The sequence below is a fragment of the Elephas maximus genome, chromosome 16, assembly GCF_024166365.1.
Source record: "Elephas maximus indicus isolate mEleMax1 chromosome 16, mEleMax1 primary haplotype, whole genome shotgun sequence".
In the NCBI taxonomy this organism is placed as follows: Eukaryota; Metazoa; Chordata; class Mammalia; order Proboscidea; family Elephantidae; genus Elephas; species Elephas maximus.
In genome coordinates, this window is record NC_064834.1 from 33,682,672 (window position 1) to 33,704,806 (window position 22,135).

General features: G+C 35.3%; 1 protein-coding gene across 1 annotated transcript in view; it reads left to right on the plus strand.

The window, feature by feature from the left end:
- Nucleotides 1–22,135, plus strand: part of PCDH15 (protocadherin related 15) — a 999,309-nt gene that overhangs the window by 241,283 nt on the left and 735,891 nt on the right. Inside the window, exon 4 of the mRNA XM_049855421.1 lies at nt 19,905–19,970. Within this exon, the coding sequence (XP_049711378.1) occupies nt 19,905–19,970 (66 nt within the window). The remainder of the gene's footprint in view (nt 1–19,904; nt 19,971–22,135) is intronic.

The window sequence follows — 22,135 nt, forward strand, 5'->3', positions numbered from 1 at the left end:
TTTTTTCCTTAGAAAAAATTCTAGGATAACTCAGCTATCCAATATTTTTAGTTACTGTCATAGAAAATTGATGTGGCAGCAATCTGTCTTTGCATTGCATCATTAAGTTCCTTGCATATAAGGCCAACTTTAAATTGCAAGTTCAGTCTCGCTTAAGCAGAAAGCAAAGATACACGCACACAAAGACACAGAAGGAAAAAAAGGTCACTCATTCAAGTGGCAAGTAGTAAGGAGAGTCAAAGCAATATGATGCAAAAGGTTAGTTAATGCGTAAGTTACATTTGGAGCCCTGGTTTGCACACACCTGATTTAAGAGAAAAAAAGAATTGTATTTCAATCTCCACAAGTACTTTTTTTCTATGTATACAGAGGTTGTGTAGTGAAAGTTGTAAAAAAATATAAATAAATAACGGGGAGATTTCTGTTCCTAGGATTTTGGCTAACTGGAATTTCTGAAAACTAAAAAAAAAAAAAAATTTTTTTTTTACTCCCTATGCTGCTAGCAAAAAAAAACAAAACAAAAAAACTTTCAAAAATATGTTGGCGAAACAGAGAAATAAATAATAAATCATAATCCTATTGCTGTAAACAACTCTAGAGTCTACACTTATTTTGGAACATGTTTAGATCTCCTGTCTTCTGGATTCTGTGTTAAGATTTTAAGAATTTTAAGTGTTTAGAAGGAGATAAAGTCTGGTGCCTGGCTAGATACTGAAGCATTATGAAAAAAAAATTATTAGCTATAAAATGGGCTTCTGTTAAAGAAGGTGAAATTTGCCAGAAGTTATAATAATAGTAACAAGTGTGTACCTAATTGTATAGCTTAAAAAGATAATAAGGCAAATTCTTGGAACTACAAGAGGAAATTAACAAATCCTTCATCACATTTGGTGCTTTAAGTGTATTTCTCTTAATAACTGATAGACAAACAGACACTATTTCAATAGCATATAGAATATTTCAACATATTTTAGCTTTCTAGTGGATGTAAAAGGCTGCACTTGAACAACTATGGAATATATTTTTTCAATCACTCATGAAACTTTAAAAAAAATTGACCTTATGTTAAGCATTAAAATAAACCTCAATAAATTTAAAAAATCTATTAGGATAGCCATATTCTCTGATGTCAACATAAATTAATGAATTATTCAGTGACAAATGTAACGTAAAATAAATATATTTATAAAGCTTTAAAACTATCTTCTTAAATAACCCACGGGGAAACAAAATCGTAATTAGAATATAATTTTAAATAAATTACAACAAAAACTAGATTTTCAAAATTTTGGGGATGTAGCTCAACAAGCATTTAGAGGGCAATTTGTGGCATTAAATGCTTATTTTTGAAAAGAAGAAAGGCAGAAAATCATCATATATATATGTATATATATATCCCACTCATCTGTCAGTTTGTCATAATATGGGGGCTTGTGTGTTGCTGTGATGCTGGAAGTTAAGCCACAGGCATTCAAATACCAGCAGGGTCACCCATGGCAGACAAGTTTCAGCTGAACTTTCAGACTAAAACAGACTAAGAAGAAAGACCTGGCAGTCTACTTCTGAAAAGAATTAGTCAGTGGAAACCTTATGAATAGCAGTGGAACATTGTCTGATATAGTGCGGGAAGATGAGCCCCTCAGGTTGGAAGGCACTCATAAATTGACTGGGGAAGAGATGCCACCTCAAAGTAGAGCTACCTTAATGACATGGATGCAGTCAGGCTTTTGGGATCGTCATATGCTGATGTGGCATGACTTAAAATGAGAAGAAATAGCAGCAAACATTAATAATCAGAATATGGAATGTACAAAGTACAAATCTAGGAAAATTGGAAATCATCAAAAATGAAATGCAACACAAAAAATTCAATATCCTAGGCATTAGTGAGCTGAAATGGACTGATATTGGACATTTTGAATAGGACAATCATAAGTTGTACTATGCCAGGAATGAGAGCTTGAAGAGGAATGGTGTTGCATTTATGGTCAAAAAGAACATTTCAAGATCTATCCTGAAGTACCATGCTGTCAGTGATAGGATAGTATCCATATGCCTATAAGGAAGACGAGTTAATATAACTGTTATTCAAATTTACTCACCAACCACTAATGCAAAGTGAAGAAATTGAAGATTTTTACCCATTTCTGCAGTCTGAAATTGATTGAAAACATGGATGCATTGATAATTATTGGTGATTACAATGTGAAAGTTGGAAACAAAGAAGAAGGATCTGTAGTTGGAAAATACAGCCTTGTTCATAGAAACTATGCCAGAGGTCACATAATAGAATTTTGCAAGACCAACTTCTTCACTGCAAATATCTTTTTTTCAACAACATGCAGAACTCACCAGATGGAATACATAGGAATCAAATTAACTACATCTGTCAAAAGAGACAATGGGAAAGCTCGATATCATCAGTCAGAATAAGGCCAGGCAAGCTGCAGATTAGACCATCAACCACTCATAGGCACGTTCAAGTTGAAACAGAAGAAAATTAGAAAACGTCAACGAGAGCCAAAGTACAACTGTGAGTATATCCCACCTGAATTTACAGACATCTCAAGAATAGATTTGACACGTTGAACACTGTCATAGATTGAATATGTCCCCCTCAAGAATGTGTGTATCAGTTTGGTTGGGCCATGATTCCCAGTATTGTGTGGTTGTCCTCCATTTTGTGATTGTAATTTTGTGTTTAAAAGGATTAGGGTGGGATTGTAGCACCACCCTTACTCAGGTCACCTCCCTGATCCAAGGTAAAGGGAGCTTCCCTGGGATGTGGCCTGCACCACGTTTTATCTTTCAAGAGATAAAAGGAAAGAGGAGGAAACAGAGAGTTGGGGACCTCATACCACCAAGAAAGCAGCACCAGGAGCAGAGCACATCCTTTGGACATGGTGTCCCTACGCCTGAGGAGCTCCTCGACCAGGGGAAGATTAAGGACAAGGACCTTCCTCCAGAGCCAAAAAAGAGATAGCCTTCGCCTGGAGCTGACACCCTGAATTTCGACTTGTAACCTACTAGATTGTGAGAAAATAAAATTTCTCTTTGTTAAAGCCATCCACTTGTGGTATTTCTGTCATGGCAGCCCTAAATAACTAAGACAAACATTGATGACCAAAGATCAGACAAGCCGTGGAATGACATCAAGGACATCAAACATGAAGAAAGCAAGAGATTATTAAAAAGACATGAAAGAAAGAAAAGCCTAGAATGGATGTCAGAAGAGACTCTGAAACTTGCTCCTGAATGTCAAATAGCTAATGCAAAAGGGAGAAATGATGAAGTAAAAGAGCTGAACAGAAGATTTCAAAGGGTGGCTCAACAAGACAGAGTAAAGTATTATAATGACATGTGCAAAGACCTTGTAGTTAGAAAACTGAAAAGGAAACAAAGTTGCCATTTCTCAAGCTGAAAGAACTGAAGAAAAAAAATTCAAGCCTTGGGCAGAAATACTGAAGGATTTAACAGGGAAAATACTAAAGGAGACAGGAAGCATCAAATGAAGACAGGAAGAATACACAGAGTCACTATACCAAAAAGAATTAGTGGATGTTCAACAGTTTCAGGAGGTAGCATATGATCAGAAACTGATGATACTGATAGACAAACAGAAGCTGCACTGAAGGCAATGGTGAAAAACAAGGCTTTGGGAATTGATGGAATACCAATAGAGATGTTTCAACAAACAGATGCAGGGCTGGAAGTGCTTACTCAACTATGCCAAGAAATTTGGAAGATAGCTACCTGGCCAACCAACTGGAAAACATAAATATTTATGCCTATTCCAAAGAAAGGTGATCCAACCAAATGTGAAAATTATCGAACAATGTCATTAATATCACACATAAGTAAAATTCTGCTGAAGATCATTCCAAAGCGGCTGCAACAGGATATTGAGAAGAAACGGAATTCAAGCTGGAATCAGAAAAAAAAATGAGGGATATGTTATTGCTGATGTCAAATGGATCTTGGCAGAAAGCAGAGAATACCGAAAAGATATCCACCTATTTTACTGACTATACAAATGTATTTGACTGTGTGGATCATAACAAATTATGGATAACATTGCAGAGTGGAAATTCCAAGACACTTAACTGTGCTCATGAGGAACCTGTACATAGATCAAGAGGCAGTCATTCAAACATAACAAGGAGGTACTGTGTGGTTTAAAGTCAGGAAAGGTGTGCATCAGGGTTGTATCCGTTCACCATACTTATTCAATCTGTATGCTAAGTAAATAATACAAGAAGCGGGACTATAAAAGAAGAATGTGGCATCAGGATAGGAGTAAGACTCATTAACAAACTGGGTTGTGCAGATGACACACCTTGCTTGCTGAAAGCGAAGAGGCCTGGAAGAACTTACTGATGAAGATCAAAACCATACCCTTCATATGGATTACACCTCAATGTAAAGAAAACAAAAATCCTCACAATTGGACCAGTAAGCAGCATCATGATAAATGGAGAGAAGATTGAAGATGTCAAGGATTTCATTTTACTTGGATCCACAATCATCACCCATGGAAGCAGCAGTCAAGAAATCAAAAGACGCATCGCGTAGGGCAAATTTGCTGCAAGAGAACCCTTTAAAGTGTTAAAAAGCAAAGATGTCACATTGAAGGCTAAGGTGCACCTGACCCAAGGCATGGTGTTTTCAATCACCTCCTATGCATGTGAAAGCTGGATAATGAATAAGGTAGACTGAAGAAGAACAGATGGCTTTGAATTATGGCGTTAGTGAAGAATATTGAATATACCACGGACTGACAAAAGAATGAAAAAAATCTGTCTTTGAAGAAGTACAGCCAGAATCCACCTTACAAGTAAGGATGGCCAGACTACCTCTCACATTCTTTGGACTTGTTATCAGAAGGGAAAGTAAGAATTGTCTTTGTCAAAAGACCCATAAGAGAATGGCAGGATATTCCATGAACTGGTGCAAGGTATTCTCAGTTTCTATAACTAATAATGAATTAGTTACAAAAATATACCAATTAAAAAAAAAAAAAACCTAAGAAAATTGAATAAGCATTTCATAGACAAGGAGGCACACATATCCACTAAATATATGAGAAGTTGCCATGTAGTTGGAAAAAGAAATGTAAATTTAACCATGATGAAATATCATGTTGCAACAGTCAAAATGACAAAAATGTAATATCAAGTGGTATAGAAACTTGACAGAGAAAGAGAGTCTGAGAAATTGCTGGTAACTGCCAAAATGGTTCAGCCATTTAGGAAAGCAATTTGAAATTATACTGTAAAGTTAAATATGCACTGTGCCTGTGACCCAGCTAGTCTATTCTTAGTACTATGCCCTTAAAATACTCTTACAAATTGTACTTCAAGAGGAGCATACTGGAATATGCACCAGGGCTTTGTTTATGATGGAAAAAAAAAAAGACTGTGGAGCCCTGGTGGCTCAGTGATTAAGCGCTCTGAAAGATTGACAGTTTGAACTCACCAGTTGCTCCACAGGAGAAAGATGTGGCAGTCTGCTTCCGTAAAGATTACAGCCTTGGAAACCTTATGGGACAGTACTACTCTGTCCTATAAGGTCAGTATGAGTTGAAATCAAACCAACAACAATGGATTTTTTGTTGTTGGTGGTGTTCTATTTCTTATCATGGGTGGTGGGGTCATAATTTTATTGTATAGTAGTATTGACTTTTAAATTCTGTAACTGTATCAAATACTTTTTTCTGTATCTCATACATTTGACATTTTAAAAAGGAAAAAACTAAATGATAGAAAACAAGAATCGTGAGAAAAGATGGATGGGAAAATGGGTTGATGTGAAAATAAAGGGTTTTTTTTTTGGAAAATTTAAATAATGTTAAATGCCATATTAAACTGCATGTTCAGCTATTTTTCAGAAAGTGATTAGCTTACTTTTTTTTTTTTTTAATAGTGGTACATATCTAACTATACAATGAACGGAAGGAAAATAAAGTATAAGAAGCAGAGTTGAAGTGTTTTGCACACAGCACGCTCCCATAGATATTGAGTAGCTGATGGTTCTTCCCTGGTGTGTAGGCACTTTTGATCTAACCGTAAATATCCTGTCTATAGCCTTCCCAACACGTCGTGACAGCCTTGACTGAGCAGGAGACTACAGCTCAGATGCCCAAGTGAACACAAAGTCACTGACTTTTTGAGATCTTACATAGCTTGCTGCCATCAGTGTCATGTGTCCAAATCAAAATCTGAATTAATGAGAATCATACTGAGTTGAAGGAGGGATTTAAGAATCTCTGTTGCTCTTCACATAGCAGGTGAACCGGCAGCTTCTGGAGGTCTTCAGTGTGACAAGGTAACAAGAAGGTACCTGCTATGGCCTTGATGGATTTTAAATCTAAATGTATTCTAATATTACAGTTTACACAAAGACCTTTATATTATTTACAGAATTCTTTATTTTATATTGTTATAGAGTTATTTATTCTATACCAAATACTTGTGATACTCCCCATACTTTTTAAGATAATTATAGTTCCTTATTTTATCTTCCAAATTGTATTATAAAGGCAATGCGTTAACAATTTAGGTATTTTAAGCAATAGGAAAACACAAATGATAACAATAATGTCATTTACTTAGCCTTTATATATGCACACTTAAAAATAAGATTACAATTTACATACAGCTTTAAAATCTGCTTTTTGTTTTTTTAACTTCTTATGACCATTAATCATGGCATCAAAATGTCTTAAAAATATATGTATATGTGTGTGTATATATATATGGAAACCCTGGTGGCATGATGGTTAAGTGCTACTCTGTCCTATAGGGTCACTATGAGTTGGAATTGACTGGGTGGCAAAGGGGTTTTATATAGCTACCCTATGGGACAGAGTAGAACTGCCCCTGGAGGGTTTCCAAGGAGTGCCTGGTAAATTCGAACTGCTAACAGTTTCGTTAGTAGCCATAGCTCTTAACTACTATGCCATCAGCATTTCATATATATATATATATATATATATATATATAAAAAAATATACACACACATATATGTACACACATATATATACACATACACACAGGCACACACACACACATATATATATAATGATGGCTTTGTTACATTACCTGGATTTTATTGCACACATAATAAAATTAAAATAGACTTTTTCATCTGGAATGAATTTATTATCATTTATCAGGTGACTTAGAAGGGTTAGAAAACTAGGCTTGGATGCTATAAAGGCAAGATGAGGAGAGCCAGAGAAACACCCAACCATTCTCTGAACTTTGTAGTGGAAATCCTAGTGGTGCATTACCCACTGTGGCATCTACAATAGCCTGGACCTCACATCAATTTCTCTACCACAGCAGTCCCTAAGGAACCACATACTTTCTAGACTGTGCTTGCCAGAAGACCTGAGCTCCCTTTGGCTCATGTGTTCCTTTCTTTTTTAACAAGTGTCATGAGAGTATGTTCAGCTTGGCAGTTTACAAGGCAATCTCTATGTCAAATGACTCTTAGGGAACATAGTTTTAAGCTTCCCAATGTCTATAGTACAAAAAACATGCCAGAAAAAAAAATGGAGTTGGGGTACCAATCTACAGTATCTGCCACATCTGCAAAATAGGTTTGAATTATAGTGATTTAACAAAATTGTATAATATTTTATTACTATAAGTACTGTTTTATTTATCTAGTACTTCTGTAACAGAAATACCACAACTGGATAGCGTTAACACACAGAAATTTATTTTCTCAGAGTTTAAGAGGCTAAAAGTCTACATTCAGTGTGCTGGCTCTAGGGGAAGACTTTCTCTTTTGGTTCTGGAGGAAGGCCCTTGTCTCTTGTGAGTTTCTTCTCCTGGGCAATCTTCATGTGGCTTGACATCTCCCTTCCCCCATCTCTGCTCATTCACTTGCTTGTTTAATCTCTTTTATATCTCAAAAGAGATTGACTCAAGACATACCCTACACTAACCCTGTCTCATTAACATAACAAATACAACCCATTCCCAAGCAGAATTATAACTAAAGGCATAAAGATTAGAATTTGCAACATATATTTTGGGGGCACAAAATTCAATCCATAACATTCACCCTTTGGCCCCCAAATTAATGTCCTTGGTGTATGCAAAGTACATTCACCCCATCACATGATCCCAAAATTCTTAAATCAGCTCTAAGTCCAAAACCCAGCAGAAAAAATTACTTTAGCTCTCAAGGCTTGAAAATAATCCTCTCTTCTCTAAGATCATCTGGGCAATGGCCCTTCCCTCCAGACTCTGGATTCTGGGTGGAGGTCCCTTGGCACTGGGCTTCATTCAGCTCTGCCTTCCAGGCCCTCGGGGATAGCAGCCTCAGCTTTAGGTTTTCCCATTCGCCCAATCTGTTTGAGTGGTGACTTCACCTCTCCTGCCCCAGCAGAACCTGTTCTTCTGCCCCTTGAACACGGAAGTTCCATCTCCTCAGCTTTGGACAATGGTCCAAACTTCCTGACATACCTTAATGGTAGCCCCTCTCTGGAACCAACTTGGTGAAGATCCAACTCTTTGAAATCTAGGAGCCAGTGGCCCCAAACTTTGAGATCCAGGAGACCATGGCCCATCATTTGAAACTGAGAAGGCTCTGCTTTCTGTGCTCCTTCCAACACTTCTGCTAATCTCCAAGCTGCTCCAGGGATGGTCATTTTCTTTCCTCAAGGACCATGGATGTAGCTCCTTTGACCTGTTTCTTGCCTGTAGAATTCCAAGAGGCAGAGAGCATTCTATCCTTTCATTCTTTCTCTGTCCCTTTCAATTTAAGCTGATGGATTTTCTGCTTTCGTAGTTGCTTAGATCCCTCAGTCACAGGCCGAAACCCTTTAACAAAATATTGTGTAGCCAAGTCCTTGGTGAACATTCTAGGACATGTGTCCTTAGTTTGTACAACAGAGTTTTCCAAATCTTTAAGTTCTGTTTTTCTTTTGCGCAGTTCATTTATAACTCCATCTCTTTCCTCGCTCATGTTATGATAAGTGGCAAGGAGAAACTATGTCACCTCTTTAAGACCTTGTTTAGAAATCTCATCAGCTCGATATCTAAGTTCATCACTTATAAATTCTACCTTCCACCAAACTTTGGACATAATTCAGACAAGTTCTTTGCCACTGCACAAAAAACATCACCCTTTCTTCATTGTCTAATCACACAGTCATCATTTTCTTTTAAAGTCTCATCAGAAGCACATTTATTGTCCACTTTTCTAACAAAATTCTGTTGCTGGTGCCAAATGTATTCTCTAAGACAGAGACTTTCTCTAGCTGTCATCACTTCCTTCTGAGCCCTCACCAGAATTGCCTTTGACATCCTTATTTCTACCAACAGTCTCTTCAAGACAATCTAGGCTTTTACTATAAAAAAAAAAAATTTTTTTTTTTTTTTTTACTATAAGGCACCATAAAACTCTTCCAGCCTCTACACAGTACCCAATTCCAAAACTGCTTCCACATTTTAGGTGTCTGTTAGAGCAGCACCCTACTCTTCAGTTACCAAATTCTGTCTTAGTTTTCTACAAGTGGATGACTTAAACAGAACTTTATTTTCTCACAGTTTAGGAGGCTAGAAGTCCAAATTCAGGGTGCCAGATCTAGGGGAAAATTTTCTCTCTCTGTTGGCTCTGGTGGAAGGTCCTTGTCTCTTCTGATCTCCTCCTAGGCAATCTTCATGTGGCTTGGTATCTCTCCCCCGCTACCTCTGCTTACTGGCTTGCTTGTTTAATCTCTTTTATCTCAAAGAGATTGACACAAGACACACCCTACACTAATCCTGTCTCATTAACATAACAAAGACACCCATTTCCAAGTAGAATTATAACCACAGACATACCCACTGCCATGGAACCACAGGCATAAAAACCCAGTGCAAAAAAAAAAAAGGTTAAAATTTATAACACATACTTTTGAGGGACAGAATTCAATTCATAAAAGTGCTTTTAGCATTGGTATCCCAACCCCAGTGCTGTCTACTTGTCTTATTATTCCTCTATCGACATATTCCCCAAAGTAATATTTCCGTGTCAAAAGGCACTTTCTTCAAGTTCTTGCCAAATTGCCCTTCAACATTTTTTCTTTCTTTCTTTTTTGTTTTTTAAACCAATTTATAGTCCTAACATCTGTTGCTTATTAATTTTTATTTTCTTACTTTCCTACCAACATAGGCTGTCATCCTTTTAATAAAACGTTTGACAGTTTGTCAGAACAAAAATATCATTTCATTTTAATTAGCATTATTATTATTGTAAGTCCTGTGGATATAAATCTTTATAAAATGCATAGTACTCTATTGTATTTAAAGAGTTTGCAGAAATTACATAAAGTCTTGATGAGTTAAGGTCATTAACATAATCATTAACTGGTACAAAGTGCCATAAAATAGTACTGAAGCTATTTTAGTAGAGAAGGGTGTTATTATCTCCAGACAACTATGCTTTGTGAGTTCTTATATCTATTTTTAATAATTTTTACTCTCTCTGCCCTTGCTGACAAATCAAAAATGTGCCTTCCTCTAGCCATTTCTCCTTATTCTACCTGTCCTATACTTTTTATATCATCTTCTAATTTATCTTGGATTAGAAAACAAAACAAAAAAATACATTTGTTTTAAAACAGTAGGAAAAAAAGCAAATTTGATTCTGAGTGAAGGAATTAGGGGTTTCTCTACATTTCTCTGATTATGATAATTGAAATTTTTCTAAAAAATGAACTCCCAATGATAGGAATATTAATAAGATAGTTTAAAGGCAAAAAAAGAAAAAAAAAATATTAACAAACAGAATAATGAGCCCACCACCATTTTCAAGTAAATTAACTTGAGGAAAGGTATAGTAAAATGCTGTTAGTGTAACAAAAATTCTGAAAAGATTCCTTTTTACTATTTGTAGTACTTCCTTCTTTTTGAAAATCATATAGAAAACTGCCGTGTGCACACCATTAGACATACAATACTGAGAATAGGAGACTGATTGTAAAATAAGAAACCATGTAGTTTGGAAAGAAATGAGGACAGCAGTTATTAATTATAAAGTGTTCTTTGGGCTTACTGTTGGCAAATGTGTGATATGAGCAGAAAGGAATTATAGAATTTTTTACCTATTACCCTTGAGAAGGTCACTTAAATATTTTTACCTACTACCCTTGAGAAGGTCTCTTAAATAGCACCAGATCTTTAAAACCACAGGCATCCATACAATAGATTGTCTAAAAATGAACCCACTAGTGGTAAACTCTGGACATAAGGCTTTCTTCATCATGTGTTGTACACATGGGTAGCAAACTGTCACAAATATCTCTAAATGCCAAGAATGGTAAAATACTTGTCTTCCATACTTTATTATTTCCAGTTTTGGAGAACTCTAAGAAAACTTCCAAACCAAAAAATAATAATAGTTTTATTAATAATGTACTTTTATTCTCATGGTCAGTGTCAAAATTGTTCTGCTAGTACACTATTTTTCCTGAAGAATGTACTTTGTGCATATGGCCCTGGGGCCATAGTGCTTTCTACCAAATTTTTCAACAGAAGTTTTCTCTCTGACCAAGACATGTCAGATCACATTACTACCCTGACTGGGCTCTGATATCACTCTGTCAAAAGAGAAAATCCCATAATCTGTTAGGAGTGAAAGGGAAGGAATTTATTGAGGAATAATACAGCTGGAGCTTGGCAGCACTAAGTAAAAATACAAAGCACTCTACCATTCAAGAAGAAAGAGGGGCTTATATAGAGAGAGATAAAAGGAAAGGTAGGGGGTTAATGAGTGATTATAGGTAAAATTAACTTCAGCCTGAAATCCTATGAAAGGTAAAGGCTTACCACATGGGTAGGAGGGTGTGAGTTACCACATAGGTGAATGGTGCCAGCCTGTTTATTTACGTGTGATTGCAGTCATGAACACACTTTTCCCAGGAACAAATTGTTTATATCTTGACACATTCTCCCCGTGAACAAATTGTTTACATCCTGACCTTTTGCTTCCTGGGAAAGTATGTTGGTCCCTTCATTCTTATGTCTGACACAAATGCCTCCAGTTTGAAACTTTCCGTTTACAGAAATAATGCAAGATGGAAAGGTCTTGTGTTAGCTCATGATAGTGCGTAGAGTAATCAGGAAAAGAAAAATGACTGTGGAATTCTGAGAGTAAGAGGGAGCATGGAAATTCTTAAGATTGGAAAGGAAAGAGGAGGGCACATTATGTAAAATCTTATAGGCCGTTATAAAATATTTCTTTTGACTTCTATCCTAAAAATTTTCAAGGAGGTATGAGTCCATAAAAAAAAAAATTGGTTTTTAATCTAAAATCAATGAGAAATTATCAAAAGTTAAACACGCTTTTGTTTTAAAAAACCACTGTGGCCGAAGTACATGAGGGAAAAAAAATACAGGGGTGCACAGTTGGGCAAGAGTGCCTGTAGGGGAAGCAGTTAAGAAAACTTTAGTAGATAAGAGATTGGATTAGAGTAGTGCTACTAGAGATTGAAGGCAGGAGATGAATGTGAGACGTTTTTCTTTAGGAAGTAAATTCAAGATTTTGATAGATTCAACATAGAAGACAGGGAGATGGGCGTGGTTAAAGGTGACTCCCTGGTTTCTGGTTTATTAAACTTGGTTCAAAATTGTGCCATTCATTGACACAATGACATTCTGGAATAGGTCAGGAGCTGGCGTTGGGAACTGAAATTCAAATCTGAAGCTCTGCGGTTGGAGGCATCTTTGAAATTGGAATTGCAGATGTTGCCTGTGCAGTGGGAACTAGACCCAGGGGAGAGGTCTGGGCAGGAGTTATAATATGCAAGTTACTGGCATATAAATGACAATTGATGTGTTAATATATGGGAAAAAACAAACAAAAAATTATACTTTTGAGATTTTACTGAAAACACGTTTTTGGTCATAAATGGTAGTTTTGAGAATAGGCTAAAGTTGAAATAGGGTTGTAACTCTGTTCTCTTCTTGGTACGGGAATGAGCATACTTGGACAATTCTGGATCATTGCCATTGTTCTGGCCTGTCTGTAACATGATCTTAAACCACTGACTACAATAAAAACATAGAACCACAGGCTTAGTACCTTTGAAACCAATTATTATACAACATTCTAATACTTTTGGGGGAAGTTTAAATACAATATGTTGCATGAGATTATTTAAAAATACATGGTTTGTTTTTAGCTTAATGGCATATCTATAGAAATAAACCACACAGAGCATTCAGATATTTGTATTCATATCCTGTACTTTACACCAAATTGGATATGGGAAAGGGGTACAAGCCTGAGAGGTTTTGATCTTAGGCATGAAAAACAATGAATTTGTGATTTAACTGGGGGAGTCAAGGGTGAAATTAAATAGATTAAGAAGGTCCATTTCAAGGTACAGACTTCATCCACTAACCTGTCTTTCCTGTGGGAAACAGATTATCCATAGGCCATAGAGAACAGGATCCCAGCCCACCAAATTGCTTTCTAGTCTTCACTTAGATCTCCATTTGAACATTTTGCATGCTTAATATGTCCCTGGCTATTCCACACAAAATTACATTCTTTTCAAGACAATTCTGAGTATGCTCATTCTTATTAAAAATATTTTTGTGAATTTCAAAACTAATTAATTATGCTTTCATGACTGCATCATTCCAGAACAAACGCTGTGGCTGTTGTGAACAATGTTATTAATAGATTATTTTTGTCTCTTACTAACCTCTCTTCATTAGTGCTGTGAGTCTAAAAAAAAATAACAAATTATTTTTTATTTGATTCCAAAGAAATAAAGCATCTGTTGTATGGGAAGATAATTTATTTTGGGGAATTAGAAGCTGCCAGAAGAACAAAGCTTAGTGGAAGTCACATAAAGGGGTCTGACTTGGAGGAAATGTGGTGGAGCCTCCTTTCCTGGACTGTTTCTTCCAGTGAACCGGTAGTAAGGCCAGAGACTTCTGAGAAGCTCTCATGGAAAGATGTCCAATGGGAGATTGTACATGTGTTGACTGTATTTCAGGAAAATTCAACAAACATTCTTTCACAACCAACTCTTGCCAGGTACCATGCCAGGTACTGAGGTTACCAGAATGAATATGGCAGAGGCTTTGTCTCCAGGAGCACTATTATTTTTCAACCGTATAATCACTATAATGGGACACAGTGTACACCACAGGAATTCAGAAAAGAGCCATTGATTCTAGACTGGCAAAAAGGAAGATTTTCTACTAGAGTTTAAGTGTACAATTCAGTGACATTAATTACATTCACCATGTAATTTCCAGATGATCTTCATATCCCTCAACAGAAACTCGATACCTCTTAAGTAATAACATTTTTCTCTCTTCCTCCTCCTAGTCCCTGGTAAACACTAATAAGCATTTGTCTCTATTGATTTGCCTATTCTGGAAATTTTATTTAAGTGGGATCATATAATATTTTTCTTTTTTGTGTTCGACTTATGGTACTATGGTAAAGTTTAATGTTTCTAAGATTCATCTAAGTCAGCATGTATCAGAAATTCATTTCTGTATATGACTGAATAATATTCCATTGTATGTATATACCACATTTTGTTTATCCATTCATCTGTTGATGGTCACTTGGGTGGTTTCCACCTTTTGACTATTGTGAATAATGCTTCCATGAACACTGGTGTACAGAAAAATGTTTGAGTCCCTGCTTCCATATCTTTTGGGTGTATGGCTAGTAGTAGTATTGCTGGGTCGTACGGTAATTCTGTATTTAACTTTCTGAGGAATTTCCAAACTGTTTTCCACAGTTCACACTAATTTACATTCCCACCAACAATCGATGAGAATTCAAGTTACTCTACATTCTCGATGACACTAGCTATTTTCCATTTTTCTGATAGTCTCCACCCTAACTAATAGGTGTTAGGAGCCCAGTGGTTAAGAGCTCGACTGCTAAGCAAAAGGTCAACAGTCTGAATCCACCAGTCACTCCTTGGAAACCCTCTGGGGCAGTTCTACTCTATCCTATAATGGGGCTATGAGTCGAAATTGACTCGATGGCAATGGGTTTGTTTTTTTGGTAATGGGTGTTATATGATATCTCAGTGGTTATGATTTGCATTTCTCTAGTGGCTAATGACATTGAGCATCTATTCATGTTTTTGTTGGCTATATGTATACGTTCTTTGAAGAAATATCTACTCAAGTCTTTTGTCCTTTTTAAACTGTGTTATCTTTTTGTTGTTAAGGTTGTAGGAGTTGTTTATATATTCTGGATATTAAACCCTTGTCAAATATATGATTCCCAAATATTTTCTCCCTTTCTATAGTTTGTCTCTTTGTTGATAAAGTCCTTTGGTATATATACATATTTTTTCATTTTGATGACCAGTTTATCTATTTTGTCTCTTGTTGCTTGTGCTTTTGGTGTCATGTCTAAGAATCCATTGTGAAAAACTAGATCTTGAAGAAGTCCCCTGTATGTACTGCTAAAAGTTTTATGTTTTTAGTTCATATATTTAGGTCATTAATCCATTTCAAGTAAATTTTTGCATACGGTGTGAAGCATGGCTTCTATTTCATTCCATTTGTTGAAGAGACTTTTCTTTCCCCACTGAATGAACTTAGCATCTTTGTTAGGAATTAATTGCACATAGATGTATAGGTTTATTTATGGACTATCAGTTCTATTCTATTGGTCTATATATATCTATCATTATGCTAGTACAAGACTATTTTGATTACTGTAGCTTTATAGTATATTTTGAAATAGGGAAGTATGAGGCTTCTATTTTGTTCTTTTTTTTAAAGATTATTTTGTTTATTTGAGGCCCCTCACAATATCATATAAATTTCAAGATTGACTTTCATTTCTGCAACGGAGGCTGTTGGAATTTCGAAGGAGATTGTGTTGCATTCATAGATCTAGGTAGTATTGACATCTTAACAATATTAACTCTTCCAATCAGTGAACACGAGATGTCTTTACATTTAATTAGGCCATTTTTCATTTCTTTTAGCAATGTTTCATCATTCAGTGAACAAGTATTTCACTTCCCTGGTTAAATTTACTCCTAGGTATTTTATTGTTTTAGATGCTACTGTAAATGGAATTATTTTCATAATTATTCTTTAAGATTTTCCATTGCTAGTGTATAGAAACACAACTGATTTTTGTATGTTTGATCTTGTGATCTTATACCCTGCAACTTTGCTGAATTCATTTGTCAGCTCTAGAAGCTTCCTTTAGGGTTCTTTGGGATTTTCTATATATAGGATCATGTCATCTCTGAATAGAGATAGTTTTACTTCTTACTTACCAATTTGGACACATTTTTTTTTTTTTTTTTTTTTTTGCTCTGGCTAAAACTTCCAGTACAATGTTGAATGGCAGTTGTGAAAGAGAATATCCTTCTCCTGTTCCTGATCTTAGGGGGAAAGTTTTCAGTCTTTTGCCATTGAATACGTTGTTATCTGTGGAGTCCTGGTGGCGCAGTGGTTGAGAAGTCAGCTGCTAATCAAAAGGTTGGCAATTTGAATCCACCAGCTGTTCCTTGGTAACCCTATGGGACAGTTACAAGGTCACTATGAGTCAGAATTGACACAGCAACAACAGGTTTAGCTTTTTCTTTTTTTTAATCTGTAAGTTTTTCATAAATTCCCTTTATCTTGTTGAGAAATTTCTCTTCTACTCTTAGATTGTTGAATGTTTATATCATGAAACAGTGTTGGATCTTGTCAAATTCCTTTCTGTGTAAATTGAGGTAAGCATGTGATTGTGATTCTTTTCCTTCATTTTATTAATGTGGTCTAATACATCAATTAATTTTTTTTTTTTTTTATGTTGAACTACCCCTGCATTCCTGGGATAAAGCTCACTTGACCATGGTGTATAATTCTTTTAATATTCTGTTTGCTAGTATTGTGCTGAGGATTTTTGTGTCTATATTCATAAGGAATAGTGGTCTATAGTTTTCTTGTGGAGTCTTTATCTTTGAAACCTTGGCAAATACTTGAAAGAGGAATAGAAGCAAACCTAAGGACAAAGGAGCAAAGATATTTCAGCAGATGGAAGAACAAATATACATTTAGTTTGATATGGCTAAAGAAAGAACTGTCAGTGTATAGGGATAGTAGGAGAGTTAATCAAGGCTGGAATATAGAGTCTAATTTGGTTTGGTTGTATAGAGAAAGTCTATCCTTAATGTCAATAGAAATAAACTGGTGAAAAAATTTAAAATATTTATGCCCAACTGACCCTAATTTACTTTTTCTTCATTCTACCTGCCCATAAATTTATTGACTAAACATTTATTCATCTATCAACTTTCACATTCAAATACACAACACATTTTACTTACCTTCCATCACCATAATGAAAGCCTTCACTAAAACAGTTACTATATATACAGAGAGAGGAAAGAATGATATTGAAATATAATTACTCTCTAAAATACAAATGAAGAAATGTTTGTAAGAACTGGTCTTGTAAGAACTGGCCCGGTTTCCTTTGTTCTCTCCTTTGCAGATTGCATCTGCTTTCTCACTACTCCATTTCCACTCCCCAGATGTATTATCCTTTTTCTTCTTTTGCTCTTTTGTGTTGTTACCAAGTTTATTGAAGGACTTACTTCACACATCCCACATTCTACTATGATTGTGTGACTGTTTATATGTCTTTGTCCTATCTGGTTCCTACTCTTCCATACTCAAGATCCTTGAAGAAAAGGCTTATTTTTTTTCTTCTCATATTTTGTACATTGTAATTAATCTATACATTTGACTGACTAAGTGAATGTTTCAATGTATAAAGGAAAAACTAGATGAAGAAAATATGTGTAGATGAGAATGAAAGCTAAATTCTTTTTGGTAGGTACAGGCAAAGTTTTAATGAGTGGGTGAAATATCTGGTTCCAAGAAAACAGGCAGAGATTTGCCATGGAAAAGTAGAGGCAGAAACGCATCTAGGTAACAGGACTTCCCCTAAAATACAGAGAATGCTCAGGCAGGAGTAAGTTGTCTGATGTAACTGAAGGACACGGTATTTAATTCTAAGTAAAGCGTCTTGAGATCATGACATGAAAAATGGAATGTTACCCTAAGAAATTTTGCTTTATTTTGAAGAAAATTTAGAGAAATTTTGTGGAGAGGAGTGCCATTATTTCACCACTGTGACTGAAGAAAATTCTTGGGGATTGAATGGTGAATGCAGTGTAAGAAAGTCTTCTGGGAGACCAGTGAGGAGACCATTGCAGGAGTAGAGATGACAAGTTAGGCCAGACGGTATAAGAAGGAAAGGAATGTGTGTAATAAATATGATACACTTTAAGCTTTTAAATGTTGTGGCTTGTAACTCAAATATTGACAAGAAAAGAGAGAAAAAAATTGTTTTGTGTCTGAGGTCTCAAGCGTCTTGAGAGAAACAACAGTGCTTGCAAAAGTCCTTATTATTCATGTCCATGTTATGTTTACAATAAATACAGTTTAAAAAACAATCAAAGCAAAAAAATCTTGAAGTCATCTTCCAAATAACACACATATTTGGACAGCGTTAAGCAAAGTAAGTTTAAGATGCACAGGAGTGTGTCATGTGTATATAGGACCCCTGGTGGTGCAGTGGTTAAACACTCGGCTGCTAACCAAGGTTGGCAGTTCGATTCCACCAACTGCTCTGCAAAAGAAAGATGTAGCAGCCTGGTTCCGTAAAGATTTATAACCTTGGAAATCATATGGGGCAGTTCTACTCTGTCCTATAGGGTTGCTATGAGTCAGAACCAACTCCGTGGCAGTGGGTTTAGTTTTTTTGGTTTTTGGTCATGTATATATAACTGCATAACACAATCCTACCAGGTTCACTGAGTGCCTCCCAGGGTATAGTGTTTTATGTCTCGGAAGTGTTCATATGACTTCTTGTAGGCAAAGCCTTCACATTTTAATAATCATGGATATTATGGCTCATGATAGTATTTTTATGTCTGTTACCATGTGATATGTGGCATGGTACAAGCAAAGTTTGCAATAATGAATAGTCATCACTACTGATTGACAGGCGCTATTCTTACGGCTTGTTCAACGTAGGGATAATAGACTGTTCATAAGTAATTTGTATTTATCTTTTGATAAACATATAAAGGCACTTCATGTTGTTCGCAAGTCTGATTTTAATAGCTTTTAAGATGCTAATGACATACATTATCAAGTTAATGTGTTAATATTATGTTAGAATTACAAAATCTGATATAAAGATTTTGCTGTATTCTATTTCCACAAATCATTAGGTAATGTATCTGTTATTGTGTAATTCTTTTTATATCTTTAAATTTCTTGCTAAATGTATACATATATTCTTTCTTCCTTTCTTTCTTCCATTTTTCTGATCTGCTTCCCTTGATGACTCTATACTTTTGACTCCAGACTGGCAATATGAGGGTAAGATGACAAAAGCAAAAATCTTAACCAACCTCATGAACATTGCTTGTCTGTCTTTGTTTTATTCTCTTTAGAACATTATTAAAATTATATTCAGTCACTTTAATTAGATGTTTTATCCCAATTAAAGTCCAATTATGTTTGTTTCTGTTGTGAAGCTTTAATTACAATTTATCCTTTGTTAATCATTCCTTTATGTTGTTTCTTTGGGTTAAATTACCATCCCATTATCTCTGTCCTGAAGGATTTCTGCTCTCCAGTGGTCTCTGCTGGTGTTTTCTTAGTAGTATTTGAGTAGTTTTGTGATACACAAAGTGATTTGTGCTATGCTGTGGTAAGAAATCTATGCGGTCATTATGAGCATTTTCAAGATAATAAATAGTTAAAAGTAACGATGCATATTAATTTGATTGTAGGATTAAAAATTATCAATATGCTTATCTTGATGAATTTGATCTTAGAGTGACTGCCCTTGCAATTGTTAATTCATACCTTTGCTTTTTTTTTCTCCTTAAGATTGCAAACTAGCTAGGGGAGGACCACCAGCTACTATAGTTGCTATTGATGAAGAGAGTCGGAATGGTGAGTAAGCTTTGTATTTTTCAAATGACTAAACTAGGAGGGATTTCTTATAATTTCAGTGCTTGATATGTTATGTGTGGAGGTACTAAATGAATGGTTTAACCCAAATCCACAATTAGTTACCCTCTAATTTTTTTCCCTGTTTGGGTTTAAGTTATACCTTTCCCTGAAAATTCTTTGCTTGGATCACATTATAAGACAATCTTTCAATGAATAGAAATGTTTGGTTTTGATTGAGAAGGAGTCAATTTGACTGAGGGTCAGGCTGATAATGCATTCAGATACCAAGTTGAATTCCCCCCTCCCCCTTTGGTCAATAAGTAGAGTTGACTATTATATATATAGTTTTCTAACTGAAACACATTGTATTCCTGCAAAAGAAGTGGACCACAAGAAATTGGGTAGAATCAGGTAAGGACTGAAATCTATAGCCTATTAGACATGGAGATATTGGAATGGATAATAAGAAAACTGAAAATGCTTGGATAAAGGCAGCCCAACTAGCCTAGAGCAGAGGAAGAGTCTGATTTTTACTCAGGCTTTCTGTTGTATTTAACAACCAATATCTAATTCATATAAAGTTCTTCAAAAAAGTAATTTTCCTTATTGAAACCAAATGTAATCCTGCAACAATCTCCTAGCCTCTCTAAATGTCAATGTATGAATATTAAAATGTTTCCTTCTCTATTAGGTACCAGGTGAATGGTTATCTCTGGTGGCTCTGTTTCTATTTAAGCTATTCTAAGTGTGTGAATGTGTTCTGTGGCTCATTTTGTCTCCCACTTCTGTGAAGGACCTTCCATTGGGTGTGTTCAGCTTGTACTTTTCATTCTAAACATCATTAACAAAAAAAAAAAAGGAGAATTATGTCAAATGTTTATTACAGAATGACATTCTTTTCCAACACAGGTATTTCATATCTTATGAAAACTTTTTTAAAATATGAACTATCTGCATTGGTTCGCGTCATCATGGATTTACTGTGCTGCATTACAGTCATTTGTTTAACACTTTTGATTAATTGGCACAACCATTTTCTTTCTTTCTTGCATATCCTTTCAGCCCAAAACGTCTGCAGTGTCGCTGGCCTCTGTTTAAACAAATTTAAGTGTCTCTGTTAAATTTTCACACATTAAAAAGACACAGAAATTTGAGTGTTTTTGTCATTTTTTTAAAAAGTCAGTCTGTAAACATCATAAAAGTATATGATTAATTAGGAGTATGATACATTTAAATAAAGTAGAAATAAGCCTGAAAAGTGTCTATAGGAAAAAAAAAAAAAATCAAAATGATATACCAGAAAAAGTTCTGTCTCATGTGTGTAATAAGTTAACTTTTTTCCTGTGAAGAAATCCATATTTTTCAAAAATTTTACAATGAAAACGGTTAACCTTTCTAATAAAAAATAAATAGACATGATAGGTCAATCTGTATACTATATTCTTATTATCTACCAATTCCCTTGAGCATATAAGCTGAGATGAAATAACACATTTATTGTTACTAAATAATTTCAATTTAACGTGTGATTTTGTTCAGAGCTTCTTTTGCTGACCAGCTAATTAAATCCGCAATAATACTGATGTTTTATACCCATTTGTGTTGATTCGACAACACTTTTCAAAGAAACTCAGGCACTCTACAAAGGTGTTGCCAGAGCAGTGCTGTGCAATAACATAGGGTGAAAGTTCAATATTTGTGTCTCAGAAGAATGTGACCTGATACGGTGCAGTAATGTTGTGCTCCTTACTTGACATATTTTATAGAAACTGGCAGGTATTCAAAATGCTGTCATCATAGGGAGTATAAATATAGACCTACAGACAGAATGTTTTACTTTTTTCTTTTATGTTAAATTTCTAAAAATATGGTGCTCAAATGAAATTCTACCAGATATTATAATGCAGTGTGTAATCATCCTTGTCTTAAAAGTCTAAGCGAATCAACCCATAACAATGTTTTTCATATTTTTCTTAAGCAGCCAGGAACTTCCCAATATAACAGTTATTTCTAGCCTTGAACTTAAATTCTCTTAATTTCTCGCTTTCTATGTTTTTTAATCAGTAGTATAAGATATCCAGTAAACCAACCCAGTGCCGCCATGTAGTTTATCATAAGCACTCATTTTTAAAGATGTTGCAGTTCCTTAAAAGAAAAGCATGGCA